This window comes from Phyllopteryx taeniolatus, chromosome 4 (assembly GCF_024500385.1).
Source record: "Phyllopteryx taeniolatus isolate TA_2022b chromosome 4, UOR_Ptae_1.2, whole genome shotgun sequence".
Classification (NCBI taxonomy): Eukaryota; Metazoa; Chordata; class Actinopteri; order Syngnathiformes; family Syngnathidae; genus Phyllopteryx; species Phyllopteryx taeniolatus.
Window position 1 is genome coordinate 21,970,685 of NC_084505.1, and position 13,573 is coordinate 21,984,257.

Genomic DNA, 13,573 nt, shown 5'->3' on the forward strand with positions numbered 1-13,573 from the left:
GTCAACAAGGTTTATGAGTGAGTTTCTGGGAATTGTTGCGCATTCTTTCAGGAACACATTTGTGAGGTCACACGCTGATGTTGGATGCTGATGCTGCGTAGTGGCATCATCGTTAAAACATGGCGGCTTGCTATCAAGAGTATTTCCCAGCATGCCTAGTGTCGTTGTAAATAGTTGTAAATGCTGTTTTATGCCAGTTAGTCCCCTAATCTCCTAAATAATGAATATTGTCAATGTTAATAGACCTTATGTGTGTTTATCCCTCCTCTACATCTTGTTGTTCTGCGATAACTATTTGTATTATTATTCTGGAACCCGAAGTGAATGTAGCATCCCGACAGATGACCTATCTAGTTTTCATTACATTGTTCATGTCAGCTCACGTCAATGCTCACATGGGATGGGTAAACCCCCACCTTAAGCTGCAATGTCCAAACTAAACTCTAGGGACATCACAGACATCCATCCATCCATTTTCTTTACCGCTTATCCTCACTAGGGTCGCGGGCTGCTCAATATTAAATATATTACATACATACATACATATATTACTCTTCTAGTGACTGTTGGGTGTTCACTACTTTCCAAGATTTATTTTGGAATACATTCAGGGCACTCAATAGGGGATAACCTATACTCACTACACATTCGAACAGCACCACAAAATGTGGCTAACTGCAACTGCCTATGTGTAATTCCAAGCAAAACCTAAACTTCTGAATGCACGTCCAACTTTTGGTGTTTGATCCATGAAGGCACCAATAGGTTTCCAAAGACATTCACCTCTTTTCCTTTCTGTGACTCTTCCAGTCTCTCCGTTTTAACCTGCTGATGTCACTGGGACTCTAAGCTCAGTGGCCACTTGCCTCTGAGAACATCCTGTTTGAAGCCTCACGTTGATCAATTGTTACATTTTTTTTTCTCGGTCTCATGATGTCAAAATGTGAGCAACACAATGAAGAGGACTGTGTAAATACCAACTCTGATTGAACCAGGAATTATTTTTGGGGGGTCTATAATCGATCGAATATCTGTTTTGATTTTTTTCATTTAGCTCCTTGTTAGATAACAGCAAGTTATGCAAAAAATACTGAAATAATCAGCAGTTGGACATGTGCGTTCAAAGGTTTACAGGTCAAATTAAGTTAACTTGTAAAGGTAATAGTGCATTTGATCAGAAATGTCACCCAGAAACCCAATATATATATATATATATATTTTTTTTTTGTGAGTTTTGTATGTATTTTAATGTGTGATGTAAGAGGATGCAGCCAGCTTCGACAGCGGTAGCCTGACATTTGAGGGTTTTGTGTCTGGCAACATGTAGCCCATCGAACCCAGTAACCCTTCACACAATTATATTAACAAATTTTGTCCCATCCCGTCGCTGTACAGTACTAAATCACGTTGTCATGTTTACCACTTTGGAAAGACGCAGCCAATACATGGTTACGGATGATGACTCATATCTTACTCAAAATGTGTTCTACTCTGTTGCGAAACATTTCCACTTCAAAGGACATTGTGGAAAAGTGACTTAGCCATTTATTGTGAGCTGCCTATGTGTATTGGCCAAACTCAGACAGCTTAATTATAATTAATTTTACAAAACGGGAGTGGGTTTTTAACATCATCAGAATCATCTTTATTTGCCAAGTATGTCCAGAAAACACACAAGGAATGCGTGGCGAGACTACTACACTGGGCGCACGAGTAATATATAATTGGCCCGACAGAAATGTGACAACAAACTCAAGACAAAAAAATTGGCAGCATGTTGCAATGGAATTGTAGGTTAGCTGTTTAAGAAGTTGATTGGAAGAGGGAAGAAGCTGTTGGAATGTCTGGAATGTTCTAGTTTGCATTGATCAATAGCGCCTACCTGAGGGAAGGAGCTGGAAGAGCTGGTGACAGGGATGTGGAGGGTCCCAGAGAATTTTGCACACTCTTGTCTTAGTTCTGGCAGCGTGCAAGTCCTCAAGGGTGGGTAGGGTACCGACAATCCTTTCAGCAGTTTTGATTGTCCGTTGCAGTCGGAGTTTGTCCTTTTTTGTAGCAGCGCCAAACCAGACTGTGATTGAAGAACACAGGACTGATTCGATGACCGCTGTGTAGAACTGCCTCAGCAGTGCTTTCTCAGAATCCGCAGGAAGTGCATCCTCTGCTGGGCCTTTTTGAGGACGGAGTTGATGTTGATCGCCCACTTCAAGTCCTGATAGACTGTAATTCGCAGGGACTTGAATGTCTCGACAGTTGACACAAGGCAGCTGGACAGCGTGAGCGGCAGCTGTGGCCAAGGATGCCTCCTGAAGTCCACGATCATCTCTACAGTCTTGAGCGTGTTCAGCTCCGGGTTGTGTCGGCCGCACCACAGCTCCAGCCGCTCGATATGCAGACTCGTCACCGTCCTTGATGAGGCCGATGACAGTGGTGTCATCTGCAAACTCCAGGAGTTTGAGGCGCAGTCGTTCGTGTAGAGAGAGAAGAGCAGCAGAGAGAGGACACAACCTTGGGGCGCCCCAGTGCTGATGCTGCGTGTGGATGAGGTGGCCGCCCCCAACCTCACCTGTTGTGTCCTGCCCGTCAGGAAGCTGTAAATCCACTGGCAGATGGCAGGTGAGACGCTGAGCTGGAGAAGCTTGGAGGAAAGGAGTTCAGGGATGAACTCTAGGGTGTTGAACGGTGAGCTGAAGTCCACAACCAGGATCCTCGCGTAGGTCCCTGCACTGTCGAGGTGTTCTAGGATGAAGTGCAGTCCCATGTTGACTGCATCATCCCCAGACCTGTTCGCTCGGTAGGCAAACTGCAGGGGGTCCAGCAGGGCACCTGTGACGCTCTTGAGGTGGTCCAGCACGAGACGTTCAAAGGACTTCATGACCACAGATGTCAAGGCGACAGGCCTGTAGTCATTTAGACCCGAGATTTTAGGTTTCTTGGGGACTGAAATGATGGTGGAGCGTTTGAAACAGGATGATACTTCGCACAGTTCCAGAGATCTATTGACGATGTGTGTAAAGACAGGAGCGAGCTGGTCCGCGCAGACTTTGAGGCAGCATGGGGACACATGGTCTGGTAATATGAAATGAAGCCATATGACATTTATGCTAATAGAATGTTAACACTAAGCTGAAAATCACGTGATCGACCCTGATTTTTGATCATGTGATCGTATCGGGACATCGCAGTGTTTGTTTACTGAATTGTAGATAAGAGGGAGCATCTATTGGAAGCTAGGCTTTTATTTTCCTTATTTGTAATAATTATAAGCCTCCTGTTATGGGGGTTTTGTGTGAGAAATTATCATGGTCAGTGTTACCCTGGGCCTTTTTAATCATCAATAATAAATAATAAACCCAAAATGCTCATTCAAAAATAATTTGCAAAAAAAAACATTACAAAAAAACTAAAATACTTTCAGAAAAGGTTTTATCCTGACATTTTGTTTTACGTTTAAAATAATTTCTGTACATGGGCTGTAACTCTTGAACCATGAGCCTGTAACGCTTGACCCACAAGCTGTAATTCGTGACCCATGAGGTGTAATAATTGACCCAAGGGCTGTAAATCTTTACTTGTGGGCTGTAGTAATTAGTTCAAGAATTATAGCCCATGGGTCCAAACAGCCCATGGATCAAGAATGACAGGGTCGTGGGTCAAATATTACAGTCCATGGGTCAAAGGTTATGCCCCATAGGTCAAAGGTTGACCTAAGGTGGCTGTAACTCTTGACCCATGGTCTAATATGATGTGATATTACACAGCATGGAAGTTTTACTTTGTAAACGGTAAATCTAATCCTATGTTTGCCTTAAATCTTCATCCATTTTCTTGTGTGTCACCAGATGACGTATTTCACAGTTTGGGTAAAGAGGACCACCGGCAAGCCTCCTCAGCCGCCCCCCGAAACAACCCCACCTCACTCGGTCCCCTCCCACCGCTCTCCGGTCCTTCCCTTCCGCCAGCCCCAGCCACCCACATCCCTGCCATAGTGCCGCAGTCGTTCCCCAAAATGGCCGCCCCAGCGCCGGACTTAGGGGAGGTCCACCCCGGTCTGTGCCTCCCGCCGGCCGAACCAGCCATCTCCTCAGTGGACGGTCCACTCAGCGCCCCGCCCAGCGTCTGCAGGTGGGCCCGTGTGACGCTTTCAGTGGGAATTCAAGGTGTTCAGTCTTGTCTGAATATTCGTTTTTTTTCCCGTCGCCCCCTCAGTGATCCCGACTGTGAGGGGCACCGCTGCGAGGGGAACAGGTCTTACGAGCACCCGCCCTACGACGGTGAGGAGAGCCAGGATGAGGACAGCTGCTCGGAACACAGCTCTTCCACCTCCACCTCCACCAACCAGAAGGAAGGAAAGTACTGTGACTGCTGCTACTGCGAGTTCTTCGGACACGGCGGGGTGAGAGCGCAAGACAACAATTTGTCACATCTGTCCATTCACATACGTAAACATCTGTTCATTTGCATACATCATTTCAACATCTTTCTTTCCACTCGCATACATACATAAACCTGTCTGTCCACTCACACACAATGTCATCTGTCATTCATGCACTCAATTGACTCATTGCCACTTATAGAAAACGCTTGATTTCAGTCATTGCTGCTGAGGATGGACCAACCAGTTATTTGGTTTAGGGGGGCATTACTTTTTCACACAGGGCCAGGTGACTTTGAATACTTTAGGTTTCAATAGTTTTTTTAAGAAATTTTAAGTTCACATGGGGTATATTTTTCCTGATATTTACATTTGTATGATTGTCCGAAACATTAAAGTGGGGGAAACTATAAAAAAAATAGAAGTATTTGAGAAAAGAGCCAATACATTTTTCCGGCACTGAATATACATATACACTAGGCTTTATTTACAAGATCAGGATTTTTGGGGCCGATCACCGATCAGCAAGTTTAAAAAAAAAACGATATCCGATCAGAAGATGGAACAATGTGTCTATTTCCATGACTTGTTCATTTATTGTATATACTTGTGTACTGTGTACTGTATCCATCCATCCATCCATTTTCTGTACATCTTATCCTCACAAGGGTTGCGGTCATGCTGGAGCCCGTCCGTCCCAGCTCAAATTATTCTCTAGCATTTTAGACAAAAGTTAAAACACCAATGACCTCTAGGGGGCATTCAAGGATTGGCCACTGTTAGTAAGTTTAGGTCAAATCAACATTACAACATGACAGAAATAATGGGTGCTAACTTACTGTCATTAAATGACTTTATTGGAATTAAATGACTTTAATAAATACTGTTAATGACATGCTTACGCTAACTTTCTCACTGTCCCAGCTGTATGGATGGGTGTTGTCCAGAGTTTGAGTCCGTTTGACACTACCCACCCACCCCCCAACGCTGCGTTGCTTGAACGCGGCGTGTTCCTCGTGTACATTCTTCAGGTGCTCGATCAAATGTGTTGTGTTGAAGCATTTAGATGACGTACTTCTGTCGTGCACAGACTGCAAATAACTTACGTGTTGTTTGTCTGAGATACCGCAAAATAGTCACACACCGACGACATGTTTTTTCACTGACAAGATTGAAACAACTTTATTGAGATAGTTACAGTACTGCGCAACAAGACACTTGACAAAGCTAAAAATAAACTAGATTTTGGATTCATACGCGACGAAGACGCGGAGTTAAATGTCTTGTGCGGAGCCGATCGATCACGACATTGATCGGATCGGCAACTTATGACATGAAAGCCGATCAGCATAAAATGCTAATTATCGGCCGATAACACCGATCAGATCGGCATAAAGTCTAATATACACACACACGCATACATACTGTGTCTTTGATGTAAGTGTAGAATTGTTCCATTCATGCTCCCCCACCCATCACTTTTTACCTCGCAGCCTCCGGCGGCGCCAACCAGCCGCAACTACGCTGAAATGCGCGAGAAGCTGCGTCTGCGCCTGACCAAGCGCAAAGAGGAGCAGCCCAAGCGGGAGGAGCAGCAGCTGATGCCTGAACGCGAAGGCACAGGTAGCGGCGGCGGCGGCGGTGGCGGCAGCAGCAGCAGCGGCGTTGAGGACCACCGGCGGGTGGAGGACCTGCTGCAGTTCATCAACAGCGCAGACAGCAAGCCAGTATCCAGCTCCAAAGCGGCCAAGCGGGCTCGCCACAAACAGAAGAAGATGGAGGAGAAGGCCCGCCAGGAGGCTGAGGCACAGCAGGAGGAGCAGCGGAGGCGGCAGGAGGAGGAAGAGGCGGCGCTCCAACGCGAGCTTCTCCGGCTGCAGGAGCTCCAGCAGCGACACTTAGCCGCCAAAAAGAAGAGGAAGGACAAAGCCAAGGAGAACACGGCGCCAACACCAAACAACAACAACAACCCGCAACCCCTCAAGCAGACGGCCCAGAACGTGCTGGACCACCTGCGCAACGGCAAGTCGCAGCTCCTCCAGAACCTCATCTGCCCCAAAGACCTCCGGCCGGAACCCCGACCCAACGGCGAGCGGGGCTTCTCTCACCTCCACAACCGCAATGCCGACGTCAAAATCAAAGCCAAGTCCGCGGCCAAGCTCATCAGCTGCACTCACACTCCCGTCAAGAAAGATGCAGAAGTGCCCACGAACGGCGGCGGCAACCCCGCAGAGACCAAAGCAACACGTACCAGGCCCGTCGAGGCGCCCGCCCCTCCCTCGGCACCCAGGAACAACAACAGGAGCGCCAGTGGGAAAAGGCAGCTGAAGGAAGACCACCGGCAAAGCCCGCCCGTGTCCAACCCCTTTCCCTCACCACCTCCTCATCTTCACCCTCATCTTCCTCCTCCCTCCCAGTCAGAACACACAGAGCAGAACGGTAAACCCCCCAGCGCAGAGTCCCCCCAGCCCAAAGGCAAAGCCAAGAAGAACAAGAAGAAGAAGGGGGACAAGATGAACACCTCCATAGGTTGGTGTCCATCTACTCACTCCTGAGATACACACATTAATACATCAATTAATTAAGACTTCCACCGATTGTGAGGAATGGATTAATCATGCCTTGAAGCAGTCGAGGCCAAATTGAGGGCTTAACTTGTCTGCAATGATGGTTGTTGTTCAGTCATCAGTCATATTTATTTATAAAAAAAAAAAAAAGAAACATTTTACAAATTCTGCCAGGGTATGTAAACTTATGAGCACAACTGTATATATATGCAGTCATACGTACCTCTGTCATATTGGAATGAAAGTGGAGGCTACACTTTTTTTTTATAACCCCTAGGAGGCGGTGCAATTTTGGAATGAAAGTGTACAGCTTTTTCATAACCACTAGATGGCAGCATACATTTATAAAATGTGAAAGTGTTTTCCATTTGCCCATATACCCATGTATAATGCGCACGATTTACTTTTGACAATTTTTTGGGGGGGAAATGCCCATTATACACGAGAAATTACGGTATAACTTGACATGTAATTGTCACTATCGAATCTTTTTAGTCGATTCTCCGACTGATTATAATAAACCCCCCCCCCCCCCCCCATTACTACCAAAAAAAAAAAAAAAAGCAAAATAAAGCCCAGTGATCGTAAAAGACGGGATGCGGTGGTATTGGAATACATTTTGTGTAGTGTTGGTACTGTCTGCCCAAGATGCGGCAAAGGTTTATGGCAGTAGTCTGACATCGGCAATTGTGAAAGATCAAATTTGTCTTGTAGTCTAATCCAGCCATAATCAAAGCGTAGAACATTTTTTTTTATATAGCGCATTTCATACACAAGGCAGCTCAATGTGCCCTTAAAGCAGATTAAAAGCATTTAAAAACAAAGGAAACAAAACAGCTTATAAACATTTCAACAAAACAACACTTTAAAACCGGAAGATCATTTAAAAGTGGAGATGCTCTAAAAAGCATGAGAAAAAAGAAGAATTTTTAACCTGGACTGAAAAACATTCACACTTGGGGCTGACGTCACTTCTGTTGGCAACTTATTCAATTTGTGAGCGTCATAACAGCTAAATGCTGCTTCACCATGTTTGCTTTGGACTCTCTGCTCCACTATTTGACCTAAGTCTGTCGAGGCCTACTGGGTTTATAATCCATTAGCATTTCTTTCATGTATTCAGGACCTAAACCATTTAGTGATTTATAGACCAGTAGCAGAACTTTAAAATCAGTTATAAAGCTGACTGGAAGCCAGTGTGAAGACTTCAGAATTGGAGTTATATGTTCTGACCTCTTTGTTCTGGTCAGAAGCCGAGCTGCAGCATTCTGAATGAGGTGAATGATGCTCTTTTTTTGGAGTCCAGTCAGAAGACCATTACAATAGTCAACTCTACTTGAGATAAAAGCATTGATTAGCTTCTCCTGGTCTGCTTGGCACATGCAAGCTCTGGATATGTTCTACAGATAGTAGAAGGCAGTTTTAGTAATTGATTTGATATGACTGTGGAAAGTCAGGTCAGAATCTATCAGTAGACCAGGGTTTCAGACTTGGTCTTCGGTTTTTAAAGAGAGTGAGTCCAGATCTTTACTAACAGTAATCCTCTTTTCTTTACTGCCAAAAACAATTATCTCAGTTTTGTTGTAGTTTAATTGAAGAAAGGTTTGGCTCATCCAGTTAATCATCTGTTTTAGACAGTGACAAAACACCTCAATTGAACTGTAGTCATTTGGAGACACTGCTAGTTATAACTGTGTGTCATCTGCATAGCTATGATAGTCAACATTTAGGCGTCCGTCTGGAATAAATGTCCGTGTGAAACATGGGTTCCAGCGGCGCAAGCGGTTTACGGGTGGAAATTTCTTTTGACATTTTGTGCCAACCTATTTTTGAAGTTGATTTCGTAGTTCTTTTCCCCCTAGCCCTACGTGTAATACAATATAACTTTAAAAAAAATGCTAATAAACAATAATATGCGTGTGTGTGTGTGTGTGTGTGTGTGTGTGTGTGTGTGTGTGTGTGTGTGTGTGCGCGCTTAGACGATGTGTTCCTGCCCAAAGACATAGATCTGGACAGCACTGAGATGGATGAGACGGAGCGAGAGGTGGAGTATTTCAAAAGGTAAGTGTGTATACGTTCACAACCCATTTACTTATGTTGCAGTAGTCGGAATTTAAAAAGCTACAATGAAGCCTTGAAGTTCAAACAATATCTGTTCCATGATGCCATTTTGTTTTGGGGACCTTTATTCTTTATTAATTTTTTTTTTTTAAATTAATCCCTTTTAGAAAATAAATGATCTCAATGGGAAATTCAGTTGGGAAAGTCTTAAGTTTGACTAGCATCACATATAACACACGCATACATTTTTAACAGGCAGCAGGTGTTAAAAAAAAAACAAAACAAGTTAATCACTTTAAAACAAAGCTATGACGGACCCAGACGAAGGCATTAAGTTAACCACTGTAAATGACGTGTTTGGTGACTTAGGAGTCCTCTCAGTTCAGTCTTTAAATAGCCCCAAAAAAAAAATACAAAGCAAAAGCAAAATACTGAGGAGGCTGTGTGCATCTTTGAAAGGCAAATGTTCTCAAAATGGTGTCTTGCTGTAGCATCTTTCTCAAAATGGCTGACCTATTTGTTATTCATCTTGCATAATAATGTGTGTTTAGGTTCTGTTTGGATTCTGCCAGACAGACGCGCCAGCGGCTGTCAATCAACTGGTCCAACTTTAGCTTGAAAAAGGCCACCTACGCAGCACACTGAGTCCAGTCCATCCCAAAAAACCAGCCCACCACGCATTCCCCTTTATACCTCCTCGCCACCAATCTACCTTTTACCCCGACTTTCTCTCCTGACGCTGCCTTGCTTTTTCCTTCTACACCCCCCCAAATCTCCACCCCCCCCCCCCCCCATGTTGGCCCCCCCCTGCTCCTCGATGGACCTGCTGAACTTGGAAGAAAAACAAAATCAAGAAAATTTTATTTTTCTCTTTTTTTCCCCCTACTTCGCGTGCTTGTGTGCTGTTCGTCAGCCATTTTCTCTGACTGAACAAGCCATGGTCTGAAATAATTACAAAATAATGGAAGAAAGATAATTATTATTGTTAATTAAAAAGCTGTATTTGACATATTGTGGCTTATTATCACGTCGTTCCGCCCCTCCCCTAAGTAAAGCGTTTCAAAAGGGGCTTTGGTCAGCTGCTGTCCACTCCCTTCACACCCCTCCTCTCAGAATACTTGACAATTTTGTTTTCCTTTATAGATTCTATTTTAAAAAAGTGAGTAAAAAATGTTTTCAGATGCATTTTTTTTCCTGTTTTTTTTGTTTTTATTATTTTTTTTATTATTTTGCGTAGCCAGCTTGTATGCGCGTGCGAGAAAAAAGAGCTCGCCATCAAATTGGTCAGAGTGTCGATTGTATTAACACTGAAAAAGCTACTGGCTACTTTTTTTTTAACATATTGTTAAGTAATATTGAATCATGTCTTTCTTTTTGAAAGATGGAATACACTATAGTATGGCAGGGTGTCGTTTCTTGTCTTATTTCCTGACATTTGCGTTTACAGTTGGTGGGGGAAAAGTAGCTTCTTTGAACGAAACTACAGTTAGCGGCTAGTTAGCTTAGCTTCACAACAGCCTGAGTTTTTTTAGGAGTACTACAGCATCTATGTGCTTTTTTTTATACAAATGTGTGTATGTCATAAGCGTTAAACTATTCTTTGCGGCTAATTAGCGTAGCAGTAGCCCAAACTGTTATTTTTGCTGAAATTCACAGAAGTCCTAGTTTTACTGAAGGAGCCATGTTTCTTAACATGTGCCTTTAGTAGACACATTTGTGTGCAAAGATATCATTTGTCTGGACATTTCTGTACATAGCACGAAGGTACTCCTAGTTGTTTTTTTGAAAGGTTGTTGACAAATATTTATGTCCTGTAACTTAATAGACACATTTATGTACAAAGTTGGCATTTGTAGGCACATTTGCGTACACATTTAGCATGATACTGAGCCCAACTCTCAGCTTAAGTTCAACAACCCTAGTTTCATAAAAGGAGCTGCATTCCACCATTAAATGCTTTTGGTCAACACATGGTTGTACACAGCATTTGTAGGCGCATTTGTGTACATAGGTAGCATGACACTGTACCTCGCTCTGAGCTTAGGTTTAAAACAGACATAGTCTCATGAAAGGAGCAGTATTGTTTCCAATCATTTATGTGCTTGTAGTAGACAAATTAGTGTAGAAAGTTAGCCTTTGTGTACAGTTAGCATGAAACTATGCCAAGCTGTTAGCTTTGCTGCAGTCCTAGTTTCCTATTTTTTTATGAAAGTAGTAAATGGTTTTCTAACATTTGTGTGTCGAGTAGACACGCAGATTTGTGTGCGTAGTTGGCATTAAACGCTTAGCAGCCAATTAACCTAGTTTAGCAGCCCCTCCCTGTTAGCCTAGCGTTGCAATAGCGCTAGTGTTTTTTTTTTTTTTTTTTTTTTTAAGAAACAATATTGTTTTCTAAGTTATGTGTAATTAGTTGGCATTAAACAACACTTAGCAGCCAGTTAGCTGAGGTGGCCCTTATTTTCTGACGCGTGCCTTTTAGTAGACACATTTGTGTATGTAGTTGGCATCAAATCCTTAATGGGTACTTAGCCTAGCTTAGCTTCATAACAGCCCTAGTTTTACTAAAGGAGCAGTCTTGTTTTCTAACATTTACATGCCTTCACTAGTCATATTTGTGTATATACGCTGAAATAAAAGTCACTTGAATTTAATTAATTCAAACATGTCCATCAATTGCACATGATTAAAACATGCTAAACTAACATTTGAATATTTTTGAGGAAAAGAGGTTGAAGTTGTCAGTTTACATTTTAATCATGTGCAACAAATGTACATGATCAAATTAAGTACTTTTTTAGTGTACACAGTTGCACATGATTAAAATGTTAAAACTAACAATTTTATTTTTTATGAAAAATGGGAAAATTAGGTCAGTTTACCACCTTTTAATCATGTGCAACTGAAAACGAAATCCTATTTTAAGTGTAGTTAGCATTAAACTAGGTTTAGTAGTTAAGTTAGCTTTGCCACAGAATAGCTCGGGGGACTATTCTCAATTCAATGCAGTGTATTAAAAAAATACATAATTTTAGAAATACAAGACAAATATATATACATGTGTATATATATATTTTTTTAATCCTAATTTTAGTCATTCTGGCGTGGTATGCATCTGCTCATAGTGAGTCACACCTTAGACTGCGTTTGGTAAGTCTACGTACAGTACAAAGGGAAAGTTGTGAAATGAAGTACATTCCGCTCGAGTTCAGATGGCGTGAAATGAGGTCACGAAGATGAAAAAGATGATTTGCTGATGTCACAGATGTCTATGGAGCATCAGACGTGACATGGGAAGAAAAATTCAATTGTGGCCACAATATAGATATAACGTGTGCACTAAATACTCATATATGGGTTTAATATCATTACCATGAACAACTTGGACATCTGGATAAGCAAATGGAGTAAACTTTAGCTAGAAACTGAAATATGACGTCATTTTCCTTACCCTTTCCAAAGAAGGAGTGTTTGATTTACTTAGCCAACTGTCCAGGAATTATATATATATATATATATATATTTATTTATTTTTATTTTTTTGTGCACAGTGGGTACGGAAAATTTTCCGACCCCCTTAAATTTTTCACTCTTTGTTATATTGCAGCCATTTGTTAAAATCATTTAAGTATTTTTTTTCCCCACAATGTACACACAGCACCCCATATTGAGAGAGAAAAAACATAATTGTTGAAATTTTTGCTGACTTATTTTTTAAAAAAAAAGAAATATCTCACAGCCATAAGTGTTCAGACCCTTTGCTGTGACACTTGTATATTTAACTCTGCTGTCCATTTCTTCTGTTCATCCTTGAGCTGGTTCATTGGAGTCCAGCTGTGTTTGATTATACTGATTGGACATGATTAGGAAAGCCACACCCCTTTCTATATAAAACCTTACAGCTCACAGTGCATGTCAGAGCAAATGAGAATCATGAGGTCAAAGGAACTGCCTGAAGAGCTCAGAGACAGAATTGTGGCAAGGCACAGATCTGGCCAAGGTTACAAAAAGATTCTGCTGCACTTAAGGTTGCTAAGAGCGCAGTGGCCTCCATAATCCTTAAATGGAAGACGTTTGGGACGACCAGAACCCTTCCTAGAGCTGGCCGTCCCGCAATACTGAGCAATCGGGGGAGAAGAGCCTTGGTGAGAGAGGTAAAGAAGAACCCAAAGATCACTGTGGCTGAGCACCAGAGATGCGGTCGGGAGGTGGGAGAAAGTTCTAGAAAGTCAACCATCACTGCAGCCCTCCACCAGTCGGGGCTTTATGGCAGAGTGGCCCGACGGAAGCCTCTCATCAGTGCAAGACACATGAAAGCCCGCATGGAGTTTGCTAAAAAAAAAAACACCTGAAGGACTCCAAGATGGTGAGAAGCAAGGTTCTCTGGTCTGATGAGACCAAGATATAAATTGTTGGCCTTAATTCTAAGTGGCAGGTGTGGAGAAAACCAGACACTGCTCATCACCTGTCCAATACAGTCCCAACAGTGAAGCATGGTGGTGGCAGCATCACGCTGTGGGGGTGTTTTTCAACTGCAGGGACAGGGAGACTGGTTGCAATTGAAGGAAAGATG

At 42.8% G+C, this 13,573-nt stretch overlaps 1 protein-coding gene across 5 annotated transcripts in view; it reads left to right on the plus strand.

Moving 5' to 3' along the window:
* fam193a (family with sequence similarity 193 member A) overlaps nt 1-10,972 on the plus strand; it is a 33,778-nt gene extending 22,806 nt beyond the window's left edge. For all 5 annotated transcript variants that reach the window (XM_061770599.1, XM_061770600.1, XM_061770602.1 and 2 more), the window contains 5 exons: nt 3,843-4,125; nt 4,210-4,396; nt 5,869-6,904; nt 8,922-9,003; nt 9,555-10,972. In XM_061770599.1, coding sequence (XP_061626583.1) covers nt 3,843-4,125; nt 4,210-4,396; nt 5,869-6,904; nt 8,922-9,003; nt 9,555-9,648 — 1,682 coding nt within the window. In that variant the 3' untranslated portion in view covers nt 9,649-10,972. The remainder of the gene's footprint in view (nt 1-3,842; nt 4,126-4,209; nt 4,397-5,868; nt 6,905-8,921; nt 9,004-9,554) is intronic.
* Nucleotides 10,973-13,573: the final 2,601 nt, after the last annotated feature.